At 64.4% G+C, this 17,218-nt stretch overlaps 1 protein-coding gene across 1 annotated transcript in view; it reads right to left on the bottom strand.

Moving 5' to 3' along the window:
- Positions 1-17,218, bottom strand: part of PIEZO1 (piezo type mechanosensitive ion channel component 1 (Er blood group)) — an 85,012-nt gene that overhangs the window by 22,162 nt on the left and 45,632 nt on the right. Inside the window, exons 6-18 of the mRNA XM_067540235.1 lie at positions 9,800-9,956; positions 9,480-9,693; positions 8,488-8,659; positions 7,757-7,855; positions 7,000-7,096; positions 6,619-6,707; positions 6,081-6,341; positions 5,875-5,986; positions 4,776-4,954; positions 4,041-4,189; positions 2,949-3,128; positions 2,219-2,304; positions 1,900-2,060 (exon numbers count right to left, since the gene is read on the bottom strand). Coding sequence (XP_067396336.1) covers positions 1,900-2,060; positions 2,219-2,304; positions 2,949-3,128; positions 4,041-4,189; positions 4,776-4,954; positions 5,875-5,986; positions 6,081-6,341; positions 6,619-6,707; positions 7,000-7,096; positions 7,757-7,855; positions 8,488-8,659; positions 9,480-9,693; positions 9,800-9,956 — 1,956 coding nt within the window. The remainder of the gene's footprint in view (positions 1-1,899; positions 2,061-2,218; positions 2,305-2,948; positions 3,129-4,040; positions 4,190-4,775; positions 4,955-5,874; positions 5,987-6,080; positions 6,342-6,618; positions 6,708-6,999; positions 7,097-7,756; positions 7,856-8,487; positions 8,660-9,479; positions 9,694-9,799; positions 9,957-17,218) is intronic.

The raw sequence follows: 17,218 nt of genomic DNA on the forward strand, positions 1-17,218 counted from the left end.
ATAGTGGAGAAACTAAATGAATCCTTTGCATCTGTCTTCACAGCTGAGGATATGAGGGAAATTACCACATCTGAGCCATTCTTTTTAGATGATAAATCTGAGGAACTGTCCCAGATGGAGGTGTCATTAGAGGAGGTTTTGGAACAAACTGATAAATTAAACAGCAATAAATCACCAGGACCAGATGGTATCACCCAAGAGTTCGGCAGGAACGCAAACGTGAAATTGCAGAACTACTAACTGTGGAATGTAACCTATCATTTAAATCAGCCTGTGTACCCGATGACTGGAGGATAGCTAGTGTGATGCCAATGTTTTAAAAAGGCTCCAGAGGCAATCCTGGCAATTACAGGCTGACAAGCCTAACTTCAATACCAGGCAAATTGGTTGAAACTATAGTAAAGAACAGAATTATCAGACACATAGATGAATATGAGTTGTTGGGGAAGAGTCCACATGGCTTTCCTAAAGGGAAATCATGCCTCACCAATCTACTAGAATTCTTTGCGGAGGACAACAAGCATGTGGACAAGGGTGATCCAGTGAATATAGTGTACTTAGATTGTCAGAAAGCCTTTGACAAGGTCCCTCATCAAAGGCTCTTAAGCAAAGTAAGTGGTCCTGGGATAAGAGGGAAGGTCCTGTTCTGGATCAGTAACTGGTTAAAAGATAGGAAACAAAGGGTAGGAATAAATGGTCAGTTTTAGGAATGGAGAGAGGTAAATAGCAGTGTCCACCAGATCTGTGCTGGGACCAGCACTGTCCAACATATTCATAAATGATCTGAAAAAAAGGGGTAAACAGTGAGGTGGCAAAATTTGCAGATGATACAAAACTACTCGAGATAGTTAAGTTCAAAGCAGACAGTGAAGAGCTGCAAAGGGATCTCACAGAACAGGGTGACTGGACAATAAAATGGCAGATGAAATTCAATGTTGATAAATGCAAAGTAATGCACATTGGAAAACATAATCCCACTGTACATATAAAATGATGGGGTCTAAATTAGCTGTTAGCACTCAAGATCTTGGAGTCACTGTGGATCATTCTCTGAAAACATCTGCTCAATGTGCAGCGACAGTCTAAAAATCTACCAGAATGTTGGGAGTTATTAGGAAAGGGATAGATAATAAGACAGAAAATATCGTACTGCCTCTAAATAAATCCACACATCTGGAATACTGCGTGCAGCTGTGGTCGCCCCAGCTCAAAAAAGATACATTGGAATTGGAAAAAGTACAGAAAAGGGCAACAAAAATTATTAGGAGGATGGAAAAGCTTCCATATGAGGAGAGATTAATAAAACTGGGACTTTTCATCTTGGAAAAGAGACGACTAAGGGGGAATATGATAGCAGTCTATAAACTCATGACTGGTGTGGAGAAAGCAAATAAGGAAGTGTTATTTACTTCTTCTCATAACACAAGAACTAGGGGTCACCCAATGAAATTATAAGGCAGCAGGTTTAAAAACAAACAAAAGGAAGTATTTCTTCACTCAATGCGCACAGTCAACCTGTGGAACTCCTTGCCAGAGGATGTTGTGAAGAACTAGACTATAACGACGTTCAAAAAAGAACTAGATGAGTTCATGGAGGCTAGATCCATCGATGGCTATTAGCCAGGATAGGCAGGGGTTGCTGTTTGCCAGAGGCTAGGAATGGCCGATGGGATGGATCACTTGATGATGACCTGTTCTGTTCATTCCCTCTTTAGCACCTGGCTTTGGCCACGGTCAGAAGACAGGATACTGGGCTAGATGGACCATTGCTCTGACCCAGTACGGCCGTTCTTATGTGAGCATTTTCTTTTCTGATCTCCCGGCCAGAGCCTCCCCAGTGTTTCCCGTTACCTCCTGTGGCCCCCGCTCCCCCTGGGACCCGCCTCCACTCCCCGTTACCTCCTGCAGCGCCACCCACACGGTGTAGAGGGCCACCAGCTTGAGGACGTGCAGCTCCAGGACGCGCCGCACGAAGACCTGTCCGCGGGTGATGATGTCGGAGAAGGTCCAGCCCAGCACCACCAGGCGCTCAAGCACTAAGCCCCACTTACTGGGCATCACTGCAAAGCAAGGCAGCTCGTCACAGCCACGCCAGCCCCCCAGAATAGCCTGCACCAGCGCCCCCCCCACACCCTGCACTCCCCCTCCCCTTCCTGGGCTCCCTGACCCCTCTCCCACGAGCACCCACCCCTTGCTGGGGTGCAGCCAGAGTGTTTACCTTCTGAGGCCGAGTCAGAGTCTCCGCTGGGTTCAGCTTCTTCCTCCCCATGGGGCAGCAGGCGAGTTCCCAGCGCCTCCTCCGGCCTGCAGCGGGGAGGGAAGGGACGGGGGCTCAGGGGAGGAGCTGAGCGGGGGACCCCCGGGGCCGGGACGTGGGGCACGGCGCTGGGCACCCCCCAAGGAGCAGATGTCAGATCCCAAAAGGTGGTCAATCCGGAGCCCAGGGGGGTGGTGGAGGGGCAGCACTCAGAGGGGAGGCAGCCCTGGTGAGCCGCCCATCCGGCTCCTGCAACTCCTGGCATCCACAGAGCCCCCTGGATCCCAAGACTGCCTGGATCCCAAGGCCCTGGCAAGAGCAGCTCGGAACAGGGCCGGCTCTGACACCGACAGCCAGCCCAGCTGGGGAGCGGGTGTGGGAGTGATGGCCCAGCCCCGCAGTGCAGCCAGCGGCAGGAGCTGTCTCTGCCCGGCCGGGCACCAGGCCGTGAGCATGCCATGCCTGAAACACACGGGGCAAATGCCTGGGCAAGGGAGGGGCACGGTGCTGCCCGGAGGCAGGGGAGCTTCACCAGGGAAGGGTCTGCGCTGTCCAGGCTCAGGGAGACACCAGGACCTTGGCTGCCCTCATGTCAGGGTCCCATGCCAGCCCCCCACTTTGCAGCCTGTGTGCTGCCCCCGGGATCAGGGCCCCCCAGGGTGCCGGCTCACTGGACGGGAAGGCAGCCTACCTGCAGGTGGGGGGGCAGCGGGGCCGCGGGGAGGCCACGTGCTCCAGGTCAGTGAGGCGCATGAAGGGGCGGTGGAAGTAGTGGAGCTGCAGAATGCAGGCCAGCAGGAAGAAGCCCGGGATGAGGATGCTGGAGAAGAGCTCGGAGACGCTGAACTGCTCCAGGCCCAAGTCGCCCAGCCTGGATGGGGGAAGGAGAGCCGCTCAGGACCAGGGCGACGGAGCCCCCGGGGCTCCTGCATCCAACCCTGAACCGCGGCTCCCCAGCCGCGGCGAGCAGAGCGGGAGAGCTCCAGCCGGGCCCCCTGCACCAGCCTCCAGCCTGACTTCACCAGCCCTGGTGACTCTGGCGCAGGGCAGGAGGCCGGGTCTCTGCTCCCAAGGAGCGGCTTGCTGGACACCGCCATTCGAAGCCAGGCCTCGGCCCCTGGTGTGAACAGCGGGGACGGATGGACCAACCCCGCGCCCAGGTCCCAGCCAGGCTCGGTCCTCACCTGGCGGGAGAGCAGCTAGTCTGACCCCCTGGAGTCCCCCGGCCCTGGCGGGAAGACGGGCATGTAGGCAGAGCGCCCAGCGACACAGGCTGTCACCGATGGAGCTCTGGCTACAGAGCCTCCCCGGTCCCGTTCGTTCCCAGCACACGGGGACAGAGGTGCATCCTCCGCGGGACCTGCCTGGGCGACGGCAGCATGAGCCGGCGTCTGCTATCGGACGGGACTCCTGGCTCCTATCCCCGGCTCTCCCACAGACTCCCTTGGGGAAGTCCTGGCACCTTCCTGTGCCTCAGTTTCCCCCTCTATAGAACGGGAGGCGGTAACAATCCTGCCCTTCTTCTCCGGAGGGGCGTCCCCGGGCCGGAGTCTGGAAAAGGCCAGCTCAGCGCCGCCAGATCCGGCCTCAAAGCCAGCCCCGCTCCTGGCGCAGACCCTGCCCTACTCAGGCCATGGGGGGGGGGGGCCTGTGGGCAGGGTTTGAGCCCCTGGGCAGCTGAAGCAGCTGCTAAGCAAGGCTGGGCCTGCGGCTCTCTGCAGGCGGCGTCAGGGCTGGACCAGAGGGCGGCAGCTGGGCGCCTGCCCCCGGGGGCATCACTCACTGTTGGTTGGTGAGGCCGGTCAGGTTGCGCCAGTACATGGGGAAGTCCTCGAACTGGAAGGTGTAGACGGCAATCAGCACCAGCATGGTGTAGGCCACCACCAGCCACCAGAAGCCCTTCAGGAGCTTCCTCCACAGGCTGTAGTAGACCTGCGGGGACGAGCAGCCGTGAGCGTCCCGCCAGGGAGCCGGCGCTCCTGCGCCCCCCGCTTCACAGCCAGCCCTCCCCGGGCACCCCGGCAGAGCTGCCCGGCTTCTCTGTCCTCAGCACAGGGCCCGGTGGGCGCAGAGCCCCCTCTCCTGAGCCCGTGTCCAGCCTGGACCGTCGCCCGGCCCAGCGTGGCCCCCTCCTGCCCCTCTGAGCCCGGCCAGTTAACTCGAGGTTACCGAGATGCCCCTTCTGCTCCCCCCGCCCGGTGACTGCCGCCCAGAGTGGCCCATTCGCCCCAGAGGTGTTTTTGGGGATTTCTTTCTGGCTCGGGAACCCCCTGCCCAGCGGCAGGCGAGGGGGTCGCTGGCAAGCGGTCCCCTCGCCTCTGCCGGCGTGACACAGGCGGGTACCCCAACACAGCTGCACTCAGCGGCCTACCCCAGGGCAGGCGCCCAAGGAATCAGACAGCAAGCGGCCCCGGCAGAGAAAGCAGCTGCCCTCCTCGCCGGCGCAGAGGCTGGCACCCGTGCAGGGAGCATTCCCGGCTTTGCAGGGCCTGCCTCTCCCGCCCGGCGCCGGCCTCACCTGGAAGAGGGTGAGGCAGAGGAGGAAGAGGAGCATGTAGACGATCTTATAGACCACGAGGCGGCCGGCAAAGCTGACGACAATGAACATCCCGGCGCACACGTAGATCCAGTACTTGGCGTAGAGATCCGTCAGCAGCTCGCCCAGGAACTTCAGCACCCGCCGCTGCCGGCTGGGCTCTGCAGGGCACAGGCTGGGTGAGAGCCGGGGACGGGAGCCGGAGCTGCCCGACGTGCCAGGCCCACCCCGGAGCCAGGGGCGACACCGCGGGCACTTTTCCCTGGCGGGGGGCAGGCTCCATCCCCAAACACACGACTTAACCGATGGACGGCACCTTGCCCGGTGCCGGGGATCAGAAGTCACTGCCGCCCGAGATGCCTTCCTCTATGCCCCGGGCAGGGGGGGGGCCAGCTCTCCACCCCCCCTCGCTATCCTGGCCCTTCGGCCGGGACCGAACAATCGCTCTCCGGGCAGCAGAGCAAATGGCGCGTCTCACCCCCGGCCCTCGCCACGTCCCTGGGCCGACGCAGGTTGCAAACCACTGGAAACGGAGCAGTGCCCCCAGAGTCTGCCAAGGCTCTCCAGGGGCCCCGTTCTGACCACCTCCCGTGACCCGCTCAGGGAGAGGACCACGGGCAGCCCCATCTCACGGTCAGCGTTGCGCTGGGGGAGCGGTGCGCCTTGTCCCGGGTGGCGGTGCCCTGGTCCTGGGGGCGAAGCCCCGTGTGCAGCCCACAGGGGCTCCGTTCCCTGGCTCGTGCCCAGCTGAGAGGACGCTGGGTTCCCGCAGCGAAGCTCCGAGCGACACCCGTGGACCCTGCTAGCCGGGGGCGCCCGGCTGCCCGCCTCCCCCCGCGGTCACCTCCGGCCAGACAGCAGACCAGCCCCTCGTCGTCCCGACACGCCCGCCTGCAGCGCCACGCCAGCCCCTGGCCAGGCCCAGGCCAGGCCCGCTCCAGCCCAGGGCATGGCGGAGGGCAGAGCAGCGCCTCCCAGCCAGCGTGCACCCCCTACACCTGCCGTGAGCGGAGCTGGGGGAGGCCGAGGCCCCGGGCGGGATCTCCGGGTGTTTCGGGGCCGTGGGGAAGGGGGCCCTCACCTGCGTCGGAGACGGTCACCTCGAGCAGAGGGGTGCGCCGGTGCCGGCACTTCAGCAGCTTCTCCTTCACGAACTGCCGCAGCAGCAGCCAGAAAGTCAGGGTGTAGAGGAGCTGCGGGGAGCAGGGGCGGATCAGTCACCGGCCGAGGAACCAGGCGGACGCGCAGCCCGGAGGCGGCCGGGCAGCGGGGAGAGGAGAGGCCTACCTTGGCCCCCAGGTCCAAGCAGGGGTATTTGGTCCTGACCAGCCCCAGCTGCTCCAGGCTCATGAAACCCACGCGGGTGGGCAGCTCGGGCTCCAGGTCCATGCCCCAGACGTACTGCAGGCTGCAGAGGGCGAGGCCGTAGAGCAGGATGAAGGGGGAGCAGAGCATGGCGAAGTGGTGCCGGCTGCGCACGATCCAGATGAGGCAGGCCCAGAGCAGCAGCACGAAGGTCAGCCAGCTGTGGTAGGTGATGCTCCACACCTGGCCGGGGAAAAGAGGCTCTGTTCTCAGGCTGCCTGGAACCCGCCACCACCACCCTGCCGGGCTGCCTGCCCCGCCCCGGCGCTAGGGGGCACCGTAGAGTCAGGGGTGATTCGTTATCCGGGAGGGAGAGGGGGGCGTGCTGCCCAGAGAACTGCCCTGGCCTGCCCGTTCCCAGGGAGCGCTCGCCCTGGCTTTCCTGGGTCCCGTGCCGGTCCAGAGCCGCTGCACCCCCGCACCCCCTGCCCAGCCGCTCCGAGCCCGGCCCAGTCCTCACCATCATGGCGATGAGGGCGCAGACGTAGCTCTGCTTCATGATCACGTGGCCCAGCAAATGCAAGGGCAGCCGCTCCCGCTTCTTACCAGCTGCAAAGGGAACGGCGCGGAGGGTCAGAGCCGCCACAGAGCCGCCCGGCTGCACCCCCCCCCCCCGCAACCATCCCAGGGGACAGCCCTCGACTCGCACCCACTCCCCGAGCCTGGAGACTGCATCGCCCCGGGCCCAGGGAAAGGGGGTCCCTGGGGCAGAGGGCTGCAAGCCCGGGGCGGGGTTCAGCCAAGGGCAGAGAGAGCTGGAGCCTGGTGAGGGGGGCCGTGATGGAGACCTAGGCCCAGGGGAGGGCAGGGCCCCCCAGCGTGTCCCGCCGGGGCTGGTTACCGCGCCGCTGCCCCGGCTGAGCGGGGGCCCCGATCACGTGGATGGTGCAGTTTTCGGTGTCCGCTGCGGAGGCCTCGGTGCCCGGGGACAGCATGAACTGGAGGGAGAGAGACAGCAGAAGGGGGTGAGGCCCTGGGTAGGGGGGTGAGGGTCAGAGCCGGGCGGGGGGCAGGCTGGAACAGACCTTCTGCAAACCTTAGGCTGTTTCAAAGCCAAGGAGGGTGCAAGGGGCAGGTCTATGTGCCCCCCTCCTCACAGCCCCTCACTCTGGTTCCCCTCCCCCCACACACACACACGGCTCCTGCACCCTCGGGTACCACCCTGAGAAGCCCTTCGTTGCCACCAGCGATCCTGCAGGGCTTAGCCCCAGGACCTCGCCCATCTGGAGCCCCCAGCCCCTTGACCCTTCATTCCTGCCCCCTGCAGCCCCTCCACCCCCACCCAGCCACCCCCCACTCCCAGATTCCCCGGTTCCAGGCAGAAGAGCCTCCCTGTTTTCATGCCATCCCCGCTCTGGCCCCCCACTAGCCCAGCCAGCTCCTGTCTGGGGCTCACGGCCCAGCCCCCCTCCTGTCCCGTCACACGGGGCATTGAGGCGCCAGCTGCCGCACGCACTCCAGAGGAAAAGCCGGGGGGATGGGGGGGTGGATCCTGCCACCCTTCCAAGCCCTGTGACCCCGCGGCGTCTCCAAAGGGCGACCGCAGAAGCAGGGCCCAGTTCCCAAAGCTCCAGGGGCCACGGCTGCCCCCTCCTCACCTTGGTGTCTTCGGCCAGGCCGTCTCCCGCCCTGGGCCAGCTCTCCAGTTCCACCCGCTCCCCGTCCGGCGGCTGCGATGCCGACTCTGCCGCGTCCTTCTGAACCGGGGTGAGAGCCAATCTCAGCGCCTCGCCAAGTGCTCCCCGGGGGGGGCAGACAGCCACGAGCGCCGCCGGCACGGGCTGCCCCATAGAGGGGATGCCAGGCAGGGTCTCCCCAGAGCCGTGCCAGGAAGGACTATGATCTCCCTGCTCTGAGGGGGGAGACCTGTGGGACTGAGCCGCCCGGAGGACCACCCCAAATCCCACTGCAGCAGCCTCGGCCATGCCCCGCTCCCTCCCCAGGGTTCCCCAGCACCCCGGCCGTTGCAAACTGGATTAGGCCGCGCTCTGGGGAAACACACTGCAGGGCATGCTCCTGGCCTGGCAGGGGCACCGAGCTGCTCAGGTTCTGTGCTGCAGGCACGGGGGGCAGGGGGCACCTGCTTGGCAGGGCTGGGGGAGGAGAATCTGCAGTGGGGAAGCCAATGGTCTGGGGCTCTGGACCCATGCTACGCAGCAGGGTAGCATCCCTGGCACGGAGGCCAGCACCCACGCCCCCCAGAGCGCCAGCCTCCCAGCTGCCAACACAGCACCCATCGCCGCTCCAGGCGGCACCCACCGTGAGGGCGGGAACAAGGGGGCAGAACGAGCACCGCCCCACGGCGTCCACGGCCCCCAGCGCCCCTCACCCATTCATCGGCGTCCAGCTTCCTCATCTTCAGCAGAGAGGCCATGGTGAAGTAGAGCAGCAGCAGGATGCCGGGGTTCACGTAGACGGGCCAGGGGTGGCTGGTGTTGAGCAGCAGGACGTTGGGGTGGGTGCAGTTTGGGTACGTGATGATGTCCTTTAAGCCAAAGACCCTGCGGGTAGGAAGGATGCAGCGTTAGCCCCCCGCCTTGGCCTGGCAGCACGGCCAGGGGGACCCACAGGGGGTCCCAGGGGGACCCGCCCAGGGCGGGGAGCGGGCAGCGCCTGCTGGGTAACGAGGTTCCCCACGGCCGCTGGCCGGGTGCGCTCAGGTGCTCGTTGACGCTCGCTTGCACGCTTGCCCCGCCCAGAGCGCTGCGCGTGCCCGGTTCTGAGCACGCCCCGTGTGACTGGCGCTGCAGCCCCCGCTCGCTGCCCACGGCGCCAGCGGGAAAAGCCTCCGGACTTTCTTCCCCGAGGGCCAATTGCTTCCTTCGCTCAGCAGAAACTGAGGCACAGAGGACGTGCCCGCACCACACACAGCGAGCCAGCGGCAGAGCTGGGACCAGACCCTAGGGCTTGCTGGATCCTGGCGTCCTGGTCTGATCACCATGCTGGAGAGGGGCACATCCAGGGACCCTTCACTGGCATCTCCCTCCAACCCAGCACAGCCACGGCTATGGGACAGCTCCTCCTCGGCTCCCCACGGCTCCCCACAGCTCCCCCTCCTCAGGGGAGCCCGGCGCACGGGCACCTTCTGGTGCCGGAAGTCGCTCGCTAGGCAGAGCGGAGGTGGGAATATCGCCAGCTGGGAGATGGGGCAGGGAGCTGCACCCACAGGGCTCGGCCACCCGCTGCAGGACGCGGCTGACACCCACGCTGGCCCCGGAGAGGGAGTGGGTGATGGGACAGGGGCACGCCAGCCTGCTGCAGGGGACGGAGGGGCGGCGGGATAGGGGCGTGTCAGACCGTGCGCGGACCCCCCCCCCTTACCGTGCCCAGATGCCGGTGGGGGGAAAGAGCCCCTGGAAGAAGGGAGCCTGGTAGCCGTAGATACAGATGAGGTGGCCGGCGGCGAAGACGCCCACCATGACGCCCAGCGCGTTGAAGCCCAGGTGGCTGATGGGGAAGTGGCAGGCCCACCAGGTGCAGAGGCCCACGAAGAGCAGGTAATAGAGGCTGGAGAAGGCGGAGGGCAGGGCGATCCCTGGGGGAGAGAGCCGCCGGGCAGGTCAGCACTGGAGGGACTCTGCAGACTCTGCAGGGACCTGGAGAAACCGGAGAGGCCCCCCCTCCCGCACCCCAGCACCTACCTGCCAGAGCCAGCAGCACGATGGCCAGAAGCTTCCCGATCGCCATCAGGAGCCAATGCGCCCTGACCCGCAGCTTAGCGGCCAGCCGCCCCCTTCGATCCGCAGAGGCCCCCTCCTCTGCGGCGCCTTGCCCGGCCGGCCTCCCCAGGGCTTCCTCCTCCCCCTCCTGTAGGGAACAAACAGCCAGGCTGAGTCGTGCGGGCCCTGGAGCAAGAGCCGCTGCGGCTCGGGGCAGAGCCAGATCCTTGGGGCCGGGGCAGTGCCAGGCACTGGAAACGCGGTGGGACATGACTGGGCTGGGATCCAGCCCTTCACCCTGGGGGGGCGACACACAGAGCCCCCCGCCTGCTCCCTCCACACCCCTCGGCCCCACAAACCAGGACACGACGGACTCCCCAGGCTGGCACACCAGCACAAGGACACACACAGCCCAGCAGGAGGCAGAGAGGGGAGAGTCCCCCTCTTCAGAGAGCGTGGCACCCGTGTGGCAAAGGCACCACTGACTAGTGATTAGAGCAGGGGGGCAGGACTTCGGAGTTCTGTTCCTGGTTCTGCCACAGATTTACTGGGTGACCTTGGGTTAGTCATTTCCCCTCGCTGTGCCTCAGTTTCCCCATTTTCCAGGCGCCTGTGGTGACCTTGACCTGCCTTTCTTGCAACCTTGGGAAGCCAAGGGCTTGTCGTTCCTACAGGGATCAGTTCCGCTGGCTGTGCAGAGCAAGGGGCCGACAGACACAGTCCTCCAGCAACGGTGCTGGTGCTGGTTCTGGGTACCGGAAGGGTCAGGAGGTGCAGGCAATCAAGTCAGGCCGAGACATCCTGATCGAGATCGAGAGGGAGGCTCCAGTTCTAGCACAGCCTGTGATGCAGGCCCTGCGGGCAGGGGAGTTCCTATGCCCCGCGGATGAGCCGTTTTACCAGCACCACACGAGGTCTCTGCACCCCACACCACTGTCATTTCAAACAAAGAGCAAGCATGGTCTAGCCGCGAGCAAAGGAGGCCGGGTCTGGGCCTGGCTCTGCCACTGATCCTGGGTGAGTCACGCCCCGGCTCTGTGCCTCAGTTTCCCATCAGTAAGATGGGGAGAACTAGACCGGCTTCGAAGGGATATTTTCAGACTCGGCCAACTGGTGTTTCTGAGAGTCTCAGGTGGAAGGTGGCAGCAGAGGCCTGGACGCAGCACAGCAGGAGAGTGTTGCTGCTGAAGAGAAGCCCAGAGGCCAGCTGGCAGAGGCAGCGGACTCTCCACCCGCATTCCTGTGGGGAGGATGGCGGGAGAAGACACAGGTGCTTCAGGGAACCGCAGCAGAACCAGCTGCTCGTCCTGCCCGTTCCTCAAAGCACCTGCCGCTTCCGCTGCACGGCGCAAAGAGGGAGCTGCTGCCCTGAGCAGCGACACACCACACGCCAGGCGTGCAGGGAGCCGCTTGAGATACAAACCCGGCCTGCCGGCCTCTTCCCCCATCCACCACCCGCATCAGCCCCTGGGCGGTTTCAGAGATTTCGGACAATGGCAGCCCATCTGCGGCTACGTATAAAGGCCGCACCTGATCATCTGCCTGGCGAGGGCACAGCTGCCACCCGGTCTCTGCCAGCAAGTGCCCATGAGAACACCACAGGTTCAGAGGCAGGGGCTTTTCCCAGCCTTTGGGAAGGGGATCTGGGCACAGGCCCTGCCGGGAGAGGCTGGGCCTGTGTGTGACCGGCTGGCGCAAAGGAAAAGACCTTGGCACTTCAGAGCCTCGCAAAAGGGGCCAGGTGAATCTGATTCCTGAAACAGAGGAGAGACGGGGAGAGGGCACTTCTTGCTGGACAGGATCCCCGCCGGCTGTGCCGCTTTCACGGCGCACCTTCCATCTGCCCCCCACCTCCCACGGCAGGGGAAGCTGAGGCCCAGCACCGGGAAAGTGGCTCCACCGCGGTGGCAGTGAGCCAGTGGCAGCGCCACGGTTAGGCCCCAGGAGTCCTGGCTCCCAGCTCTGTGCCCTGCCCACTAAGCAACACTGCTCACCAGGCGAGGAGCCCGAGTTGCAATGTCCAGTTCCAGGTCCAAGTGTCTGGTGTGTCTGGTTCGACCCATGATAGGCAGAGTCAGATTCAGGCTGTTTGTGCTGGGCCGACCCGTGAGAGAGCTGGGCATGGGGCAGGGAGGATGACTCCGGGTCAGAGTCACACAAAGTCTGAGTATTTCTGGTCTGGGGGTGGCAGGGTGAGGCAGGCTGGGGACCGAGCTGCCCGGTCCCAGGGGAGACCAGCTCCTTGCACCGGGAACTTGGTTGCTGCTAACTCCTTTGCAAGGGGCTGCAGGACGCTAGTCACCAGCCGGCGACTTGTTCTGGGGAGCGGCCAGGATTGTCACAGGGCTCCCTTCCCTTTGGGCACGCAGGTCCCAGGATAGCAGCCCCTGGCTCTGACCCAACCTGGCCATTCCCTGGCACTCCCTAGCCCCGGGCAGGTCACGGAGCGAGCAACCGGCCAGCGTGGGGCCCAATCCCCCAGCTCTCTCTGCCAGGCGCTGGCTGCAGCTGTGGAACAATGGCACTAGCCCCGCTGGTGTGGGAGCCAGCTGCCTCCCCGCCCCGCAGCCCTGCACCTGGCCTTGTTTATCTCATTAGCTGCTTGGAAAACACAGCACAAAAAGCCTATTTTTCTTGGCGCTGCAGCTCGGGTTCCCAGCTGAGCGATTTTCCAGGCCGCCTTCTGCGCTGATCCAGTGTCCCAGCAAAGGTATTTGCATCTGACGGGGCTCCAGCTGCAGCCTGGCACCGCCTGGGCCCGGGCTCGGGTTCGGATCCAGTTCAGATGACTTCCCGCAACTGAACAGCGTGACGGCTGGCTGGAGCCGTCCGCCCACTCAGCCGTCCCAGCCTCGCCTCTGCACTCCCTGCCGGCCCACCCTGCAGGGAGAGGGGGCCCGGGCCCACCGCTAAGGAGCGCTTCAATCCTAACGGGAGGGAACGGGCAGCCGAGAAGGACTGGGTGGTTCAGTCCGCACACTGGCCGTGTCGATAGGGTACCTACTCCCCCTCTTCCAGCCCTGGCTGGGGATCAAACCCCCTACACCCAGGCCTTTGCAGGAGTGGGATCTGGAGTCGGACCCCCACTGAATTAGGGGGGGATGGGAGGGAGGGGCGTGAGGCCCTCTCCAGGGATTTCCATTTCTATGCCAAGCACAGACCTTGGTTCTGCTCTGGGCACCATCCGTCAGCACCGGGGACTCTCTCCCAGGGCGGATTGTTCACAAGCACCCGTTACCCTCGAGCCCTGGGGCAGACGGAGCCCAGGAGCTCTCGCATCCACCCGGCCCTCTTGTCTCCTGCACGCCAGCCCCTGCCCAGCCCCTTCACCTGCACGACCAAGGGGCACCCGGCCCTTCCAGGCAGTGGGGCCACACAGCCTCCGCCCAGCACGCACTGCGAACACCCCAGGTAGTGGAGACCTCAGCCCAGAGCAGGACAGGAGCCTGGCCAGTATCTTTCCTCCGCTGGGTGCGGCCCTGGGTGGGTGCAGGAGGATTATCCGGCCCTGTGCCCTTCCCTTGGCCCGCTCTCTGGACTCTGTGCCCCGTGCCCAGCGACAGCCCCGACACACCGTCCCCTCGGCCAGGACGACGGGGAGCCAGCCAGCACCAGCTGTGAGAGCCGGGCCCTTGGTGAGGGCACCGTGAAGGGCAGGACAGGCCAGCAGAGACCCCTGGCAACCTCCCCCATCTCTGCCGGGTCCCAAGGGAAGGGCGGGATCAAATCCCTGCTGCCCAGGGCTGAGGTGCAAAACGCCGCCTGGCAGCGCCGTGCAGGCAGAGCAATCGAGTTAGCCCCACGGGTTCCCGGTGGCCCTGCCAGTGGGCTGGCCCCAACCGCCGCCAGCCGGCAAAGCTTCACCCAGCTGTGACGCCGCGCTGCATGCCATCCCCGGGGATGGCACGGGGGAGGCATTCCATGTAGCATGCTGGGGGGCAAAGGCTACTGGACACAGTGACCTGCCCCAGAGGAGCGGCCCAAGGGGAAAGGCATGGGGCACCGTGCCCAGAGCGGCCCGGAGGAGAGGGGCACCGTGCCCAGAGTGGCCCCGGGGCACAGCAGGTTGCAGCCACACACTGCCAGAAGGGTGGGCAAGGAATAGCCCCCTGACCTCCTGTAGTCAGCCATGCCCGGCTAAGTGCCCCGGCCCCGGCCTGGCTCTGCTTGCAGAGAGCAGTGGCTGGCGTAAGCGGAACACCAGCTGCCAAGGCTGGAGACCACCCCCGCCCCTCCAATGCTCCTCCCGCAGCTGCCAGCCTCCATCAGCAAAGGGGGGGTCAGCTCTGCCAGGGCCCTGCTGGGCGCCCCCCTTGGCTGGCCTGGCACCCAGGCTGGGACAAACAGAGCTCAGACGCCGCAGCTGCCCCGGGGACAGCAGGGGAAACGCCGGCACCGTGGCGGCTGGGCAGCTGAGATGAACTCCCACCGGCTCCAGGCTCAGCGGCACCTGGCTCACTCCTGCTCCGACCCGAGCTCTCTGCAAACCACCCCGGTGCCCGGGAGTTAAGCCTCTCCTACTGGCATTTCCCCCCAGCTCAGTCTGGTGCTGCCTAGGGGCTGGCACAGCTGGGCCAGCCACCGCGCTGGGCGCCGTTCTCCCAGGCCAGTGCCTCATGCCACCCCCCAGCAGAGGATCCGTGGGGCACTGCCCCCTTTCAGAGACATGGCGCCACACAGCGAGTCGGGACAGATCCTGAACTCCAACCCGGACTCTCCGCTTTAACCACGGGGCCCTGCTCCCGTCCGACCGCGCGGCCACCCCCCGTGCTAGCCACGACAGACCACGGACACCCGTCTGAGGGCTGCGGGTTGCAACCTCAGCTCTCTGCCAGCGAGTCAATTCAGCCCAGGCACCAAGCAGGAGCAGGGGCGCGCTACAGCGCTCAGCTCTGTGGTCCTGAGCTGGAACGAGTTTGCTGGGTCTCAGCCGAGTCCCTGGCTGTGCCCGTCCCAAAGTCAATGGGGAAGGGCTGGCAACCTTCTGCCACGGAGGCCTTGGCAGAGCTCTGCGAGGATGAGCCAGCCCCCCCGAACCTCCTCTGGGCGTGGCAATCAGCCCCCCGGCCAGCAGGAACAAGAGAATGCCCACGAAACACACCCCACTGGCGCGTCTGACGCTGGCAGGAAAGCTGGCAGCCGCCCTAATGCTCGGAGGCTGGGAGGAGCTGAAGTGGGAGAGGGCCAGTTTCTGCGTCCCCGACGCCCACCGGGGCAGAACTGCTAGCGCAGGTGCACGGCTGGGCCCACGGCCCCCCAGGCGCAGCCCCCCAGCCCCGCCTTGGCTTTCTAACCCGACAAGAGCCCCAAGGCCCCTGACAGCAGTAGCAGGGGACTTCTCCGCTGAACAAGGCAGCCGAGCAGCTCCCCCCAGCGCAGCCAGACAAGGGTCATTTCCTTCCCCCTGGGCTCACCGCACTGGCCCCTCGACCTCCTACCAGCATGGCCCTCTCCCCCCCCGCCTGCCCTCCAGCCCGCTGAGGCCAGGTGCCAGCAGAGGACCAGAACATGCCACTTGCGGCCTGGTTTTGACTCCTGGGGGATCCAGACCCGAGGCCCCGCTCCCCAGGATCTCGGCCTGGATTCGGTTGGCCTCCCTCTACAGCAGGAACGTGCCTCTCCAAGAATGCTCAGCGGGGCCGGGGGCCATCCCAGCCCTACACGCAGCCCGGGTGAGGGTTCAGGCGTTTCCTGGTACTGCCCAGACAGTTCCTGGAACCGCAGGCGCAGCTAACGAGGAAAACATTGTCCGTCTTGGCAGGACAAGCACTCCCTACCCGAGGCCCCTAACGCCGAGGATCCAGGGCAAGTTAGATGGAGAAGAGGAGGATCGGGAGATGGTCCCTGGCTCGTAGCCACCACAGGCCTTTCCCAAGCCCCTGGCCATTTGCTGCCCCAACCGATGGCCTCTGTCCCATGTCCCTATCACAAAACGAACACCGTGCTGCATGCCACTTTACCGCTGGGCTCAGGGGAGAAGCAGGGCCCTGGAGATTACTCTCTCCACTGGGGCAGCCCGTCCAGAGCAGGGGCACAGGGCACCCTGGCAAGGATCAGAGCAAGAGAAATGCAGGGTCGCTACCTGCACTGGCAGTACCAGCTGGCAGGCTCTGGAGCTGCCAGTCCAGCACCTTGCTCCAGCACCACGCAGCAGAGGAGAGGATTCCTTATGCCAGATACAATTAACCTGTGGAACTCACTGCTGCAGGGTATTAGTGAGGTGACCAATGAGGGTTCCAGATGTATGTGGATTGCAGCATCAGAAATACTAGTTGCTAGGATACAGTTACTCAGGCAACAAACTGATCACCATCTGAGGCAGGAAAAAAAAATCCCCTCTCAGGAGTGTAGCCTTAGCCAGGTGCATTGTGGGCTTTTCCGACCTTCCTCTGAAGCAGCCAGCATTGGCCTCTCCTGGAGCTAGATGGACCCATGCTCCGTGCTGCAGCCGAGTGACTGGCTGCTTCCAGGAGGCCCGCTGCCTCAAATACAGCAGAGACCTCATATCCGGGAGCACCAGCGTCTGGGTGCCCCACAGGCACCTCTGGACTGCCCTGGCAGGGGATGGCACCCTCCTGGTTTGTTCAGTGGGGAGGATTCGTTCAACGGGTCACAATTCAGCGCAGGGCTGAAGGGACGGGACAGGAGGGGGTTTCTGTGCTGGGCAGCGTATCCCTGGTAGGGACTGGAGAGCCAGGCAGAAGGCCGTATGTGCCATCCTCCGCCCCCCACCCAGACACCCCCAGCTCCCTTGCCCACTCACGAAACCCCAGCTGAGGGCGTTAGGCCAAGAGGGTTCTCCTGCCCACAGCACGGAGAGACCAGGCCAGTGTCACTGGGGGTGTTCACAGTCCTGGCCCCACAGGCCAAGGCTCGAAGCTGGGGCTGGGGGTGCAGCGGCACACCTCGTTTACACACGTGCTCGCTGAGCAGGGGACGGCCCGTGCCAATGCCTCCACTTCCCCCCCTGCTCTCAGCAAGGGCAAGTCAGGCACAGCTAAACTGGACGAAAGTCTGGGCCTCAGCCAACATCTGACCCCTCCCGCCCCAGCACCCCGTTCCCTGCCGCCCCTGTGCCCCAAGCCACGTCCGCGAGGCTCAGACTCGGCAGGTGGGGGGCAGAGCAGACTCACTCAAGCCCCTTGGCGGCTGCCGACCCACGGTCTCCCAGGGACCGGCTGAGCAGAGGAGGGTCCGACAGCTGGGGCGGACCCAGCAGCACCCTGCTCCGAAGGCCCCTGCCTGCCCAGCCCCGAGCACAGCTCCAGGCAATGCTGCCCAAGGGGCGCAGCCGGGTCTGGACAGGGAGGCTGCAGGACGGGGGGAGCCTCCAACTAGCCTTCCAGGAGCAGCGGGCGGTGAGCAGCCCAGCTGGCCCTGGCCCCAGCCTCAGCTGCAGCC

Source organism: Emydura macquarii, unplaced genomic scaffold (assembly GCF_026122565.2).
Source record: "Emydura macquarii macquarii isolate MOO-44397 ecotype Brisbane River unplaced genomic scaffold, CSIRO-AGI_Emac_v2 contig_561, whole genome shotgun sequence".
Taxonomy (NCBI): domain Eukaryota; kingdom Metazoa; phylum Chordata; order Testudines; family Chelidae; genus Emydura; species Emydura macquarii.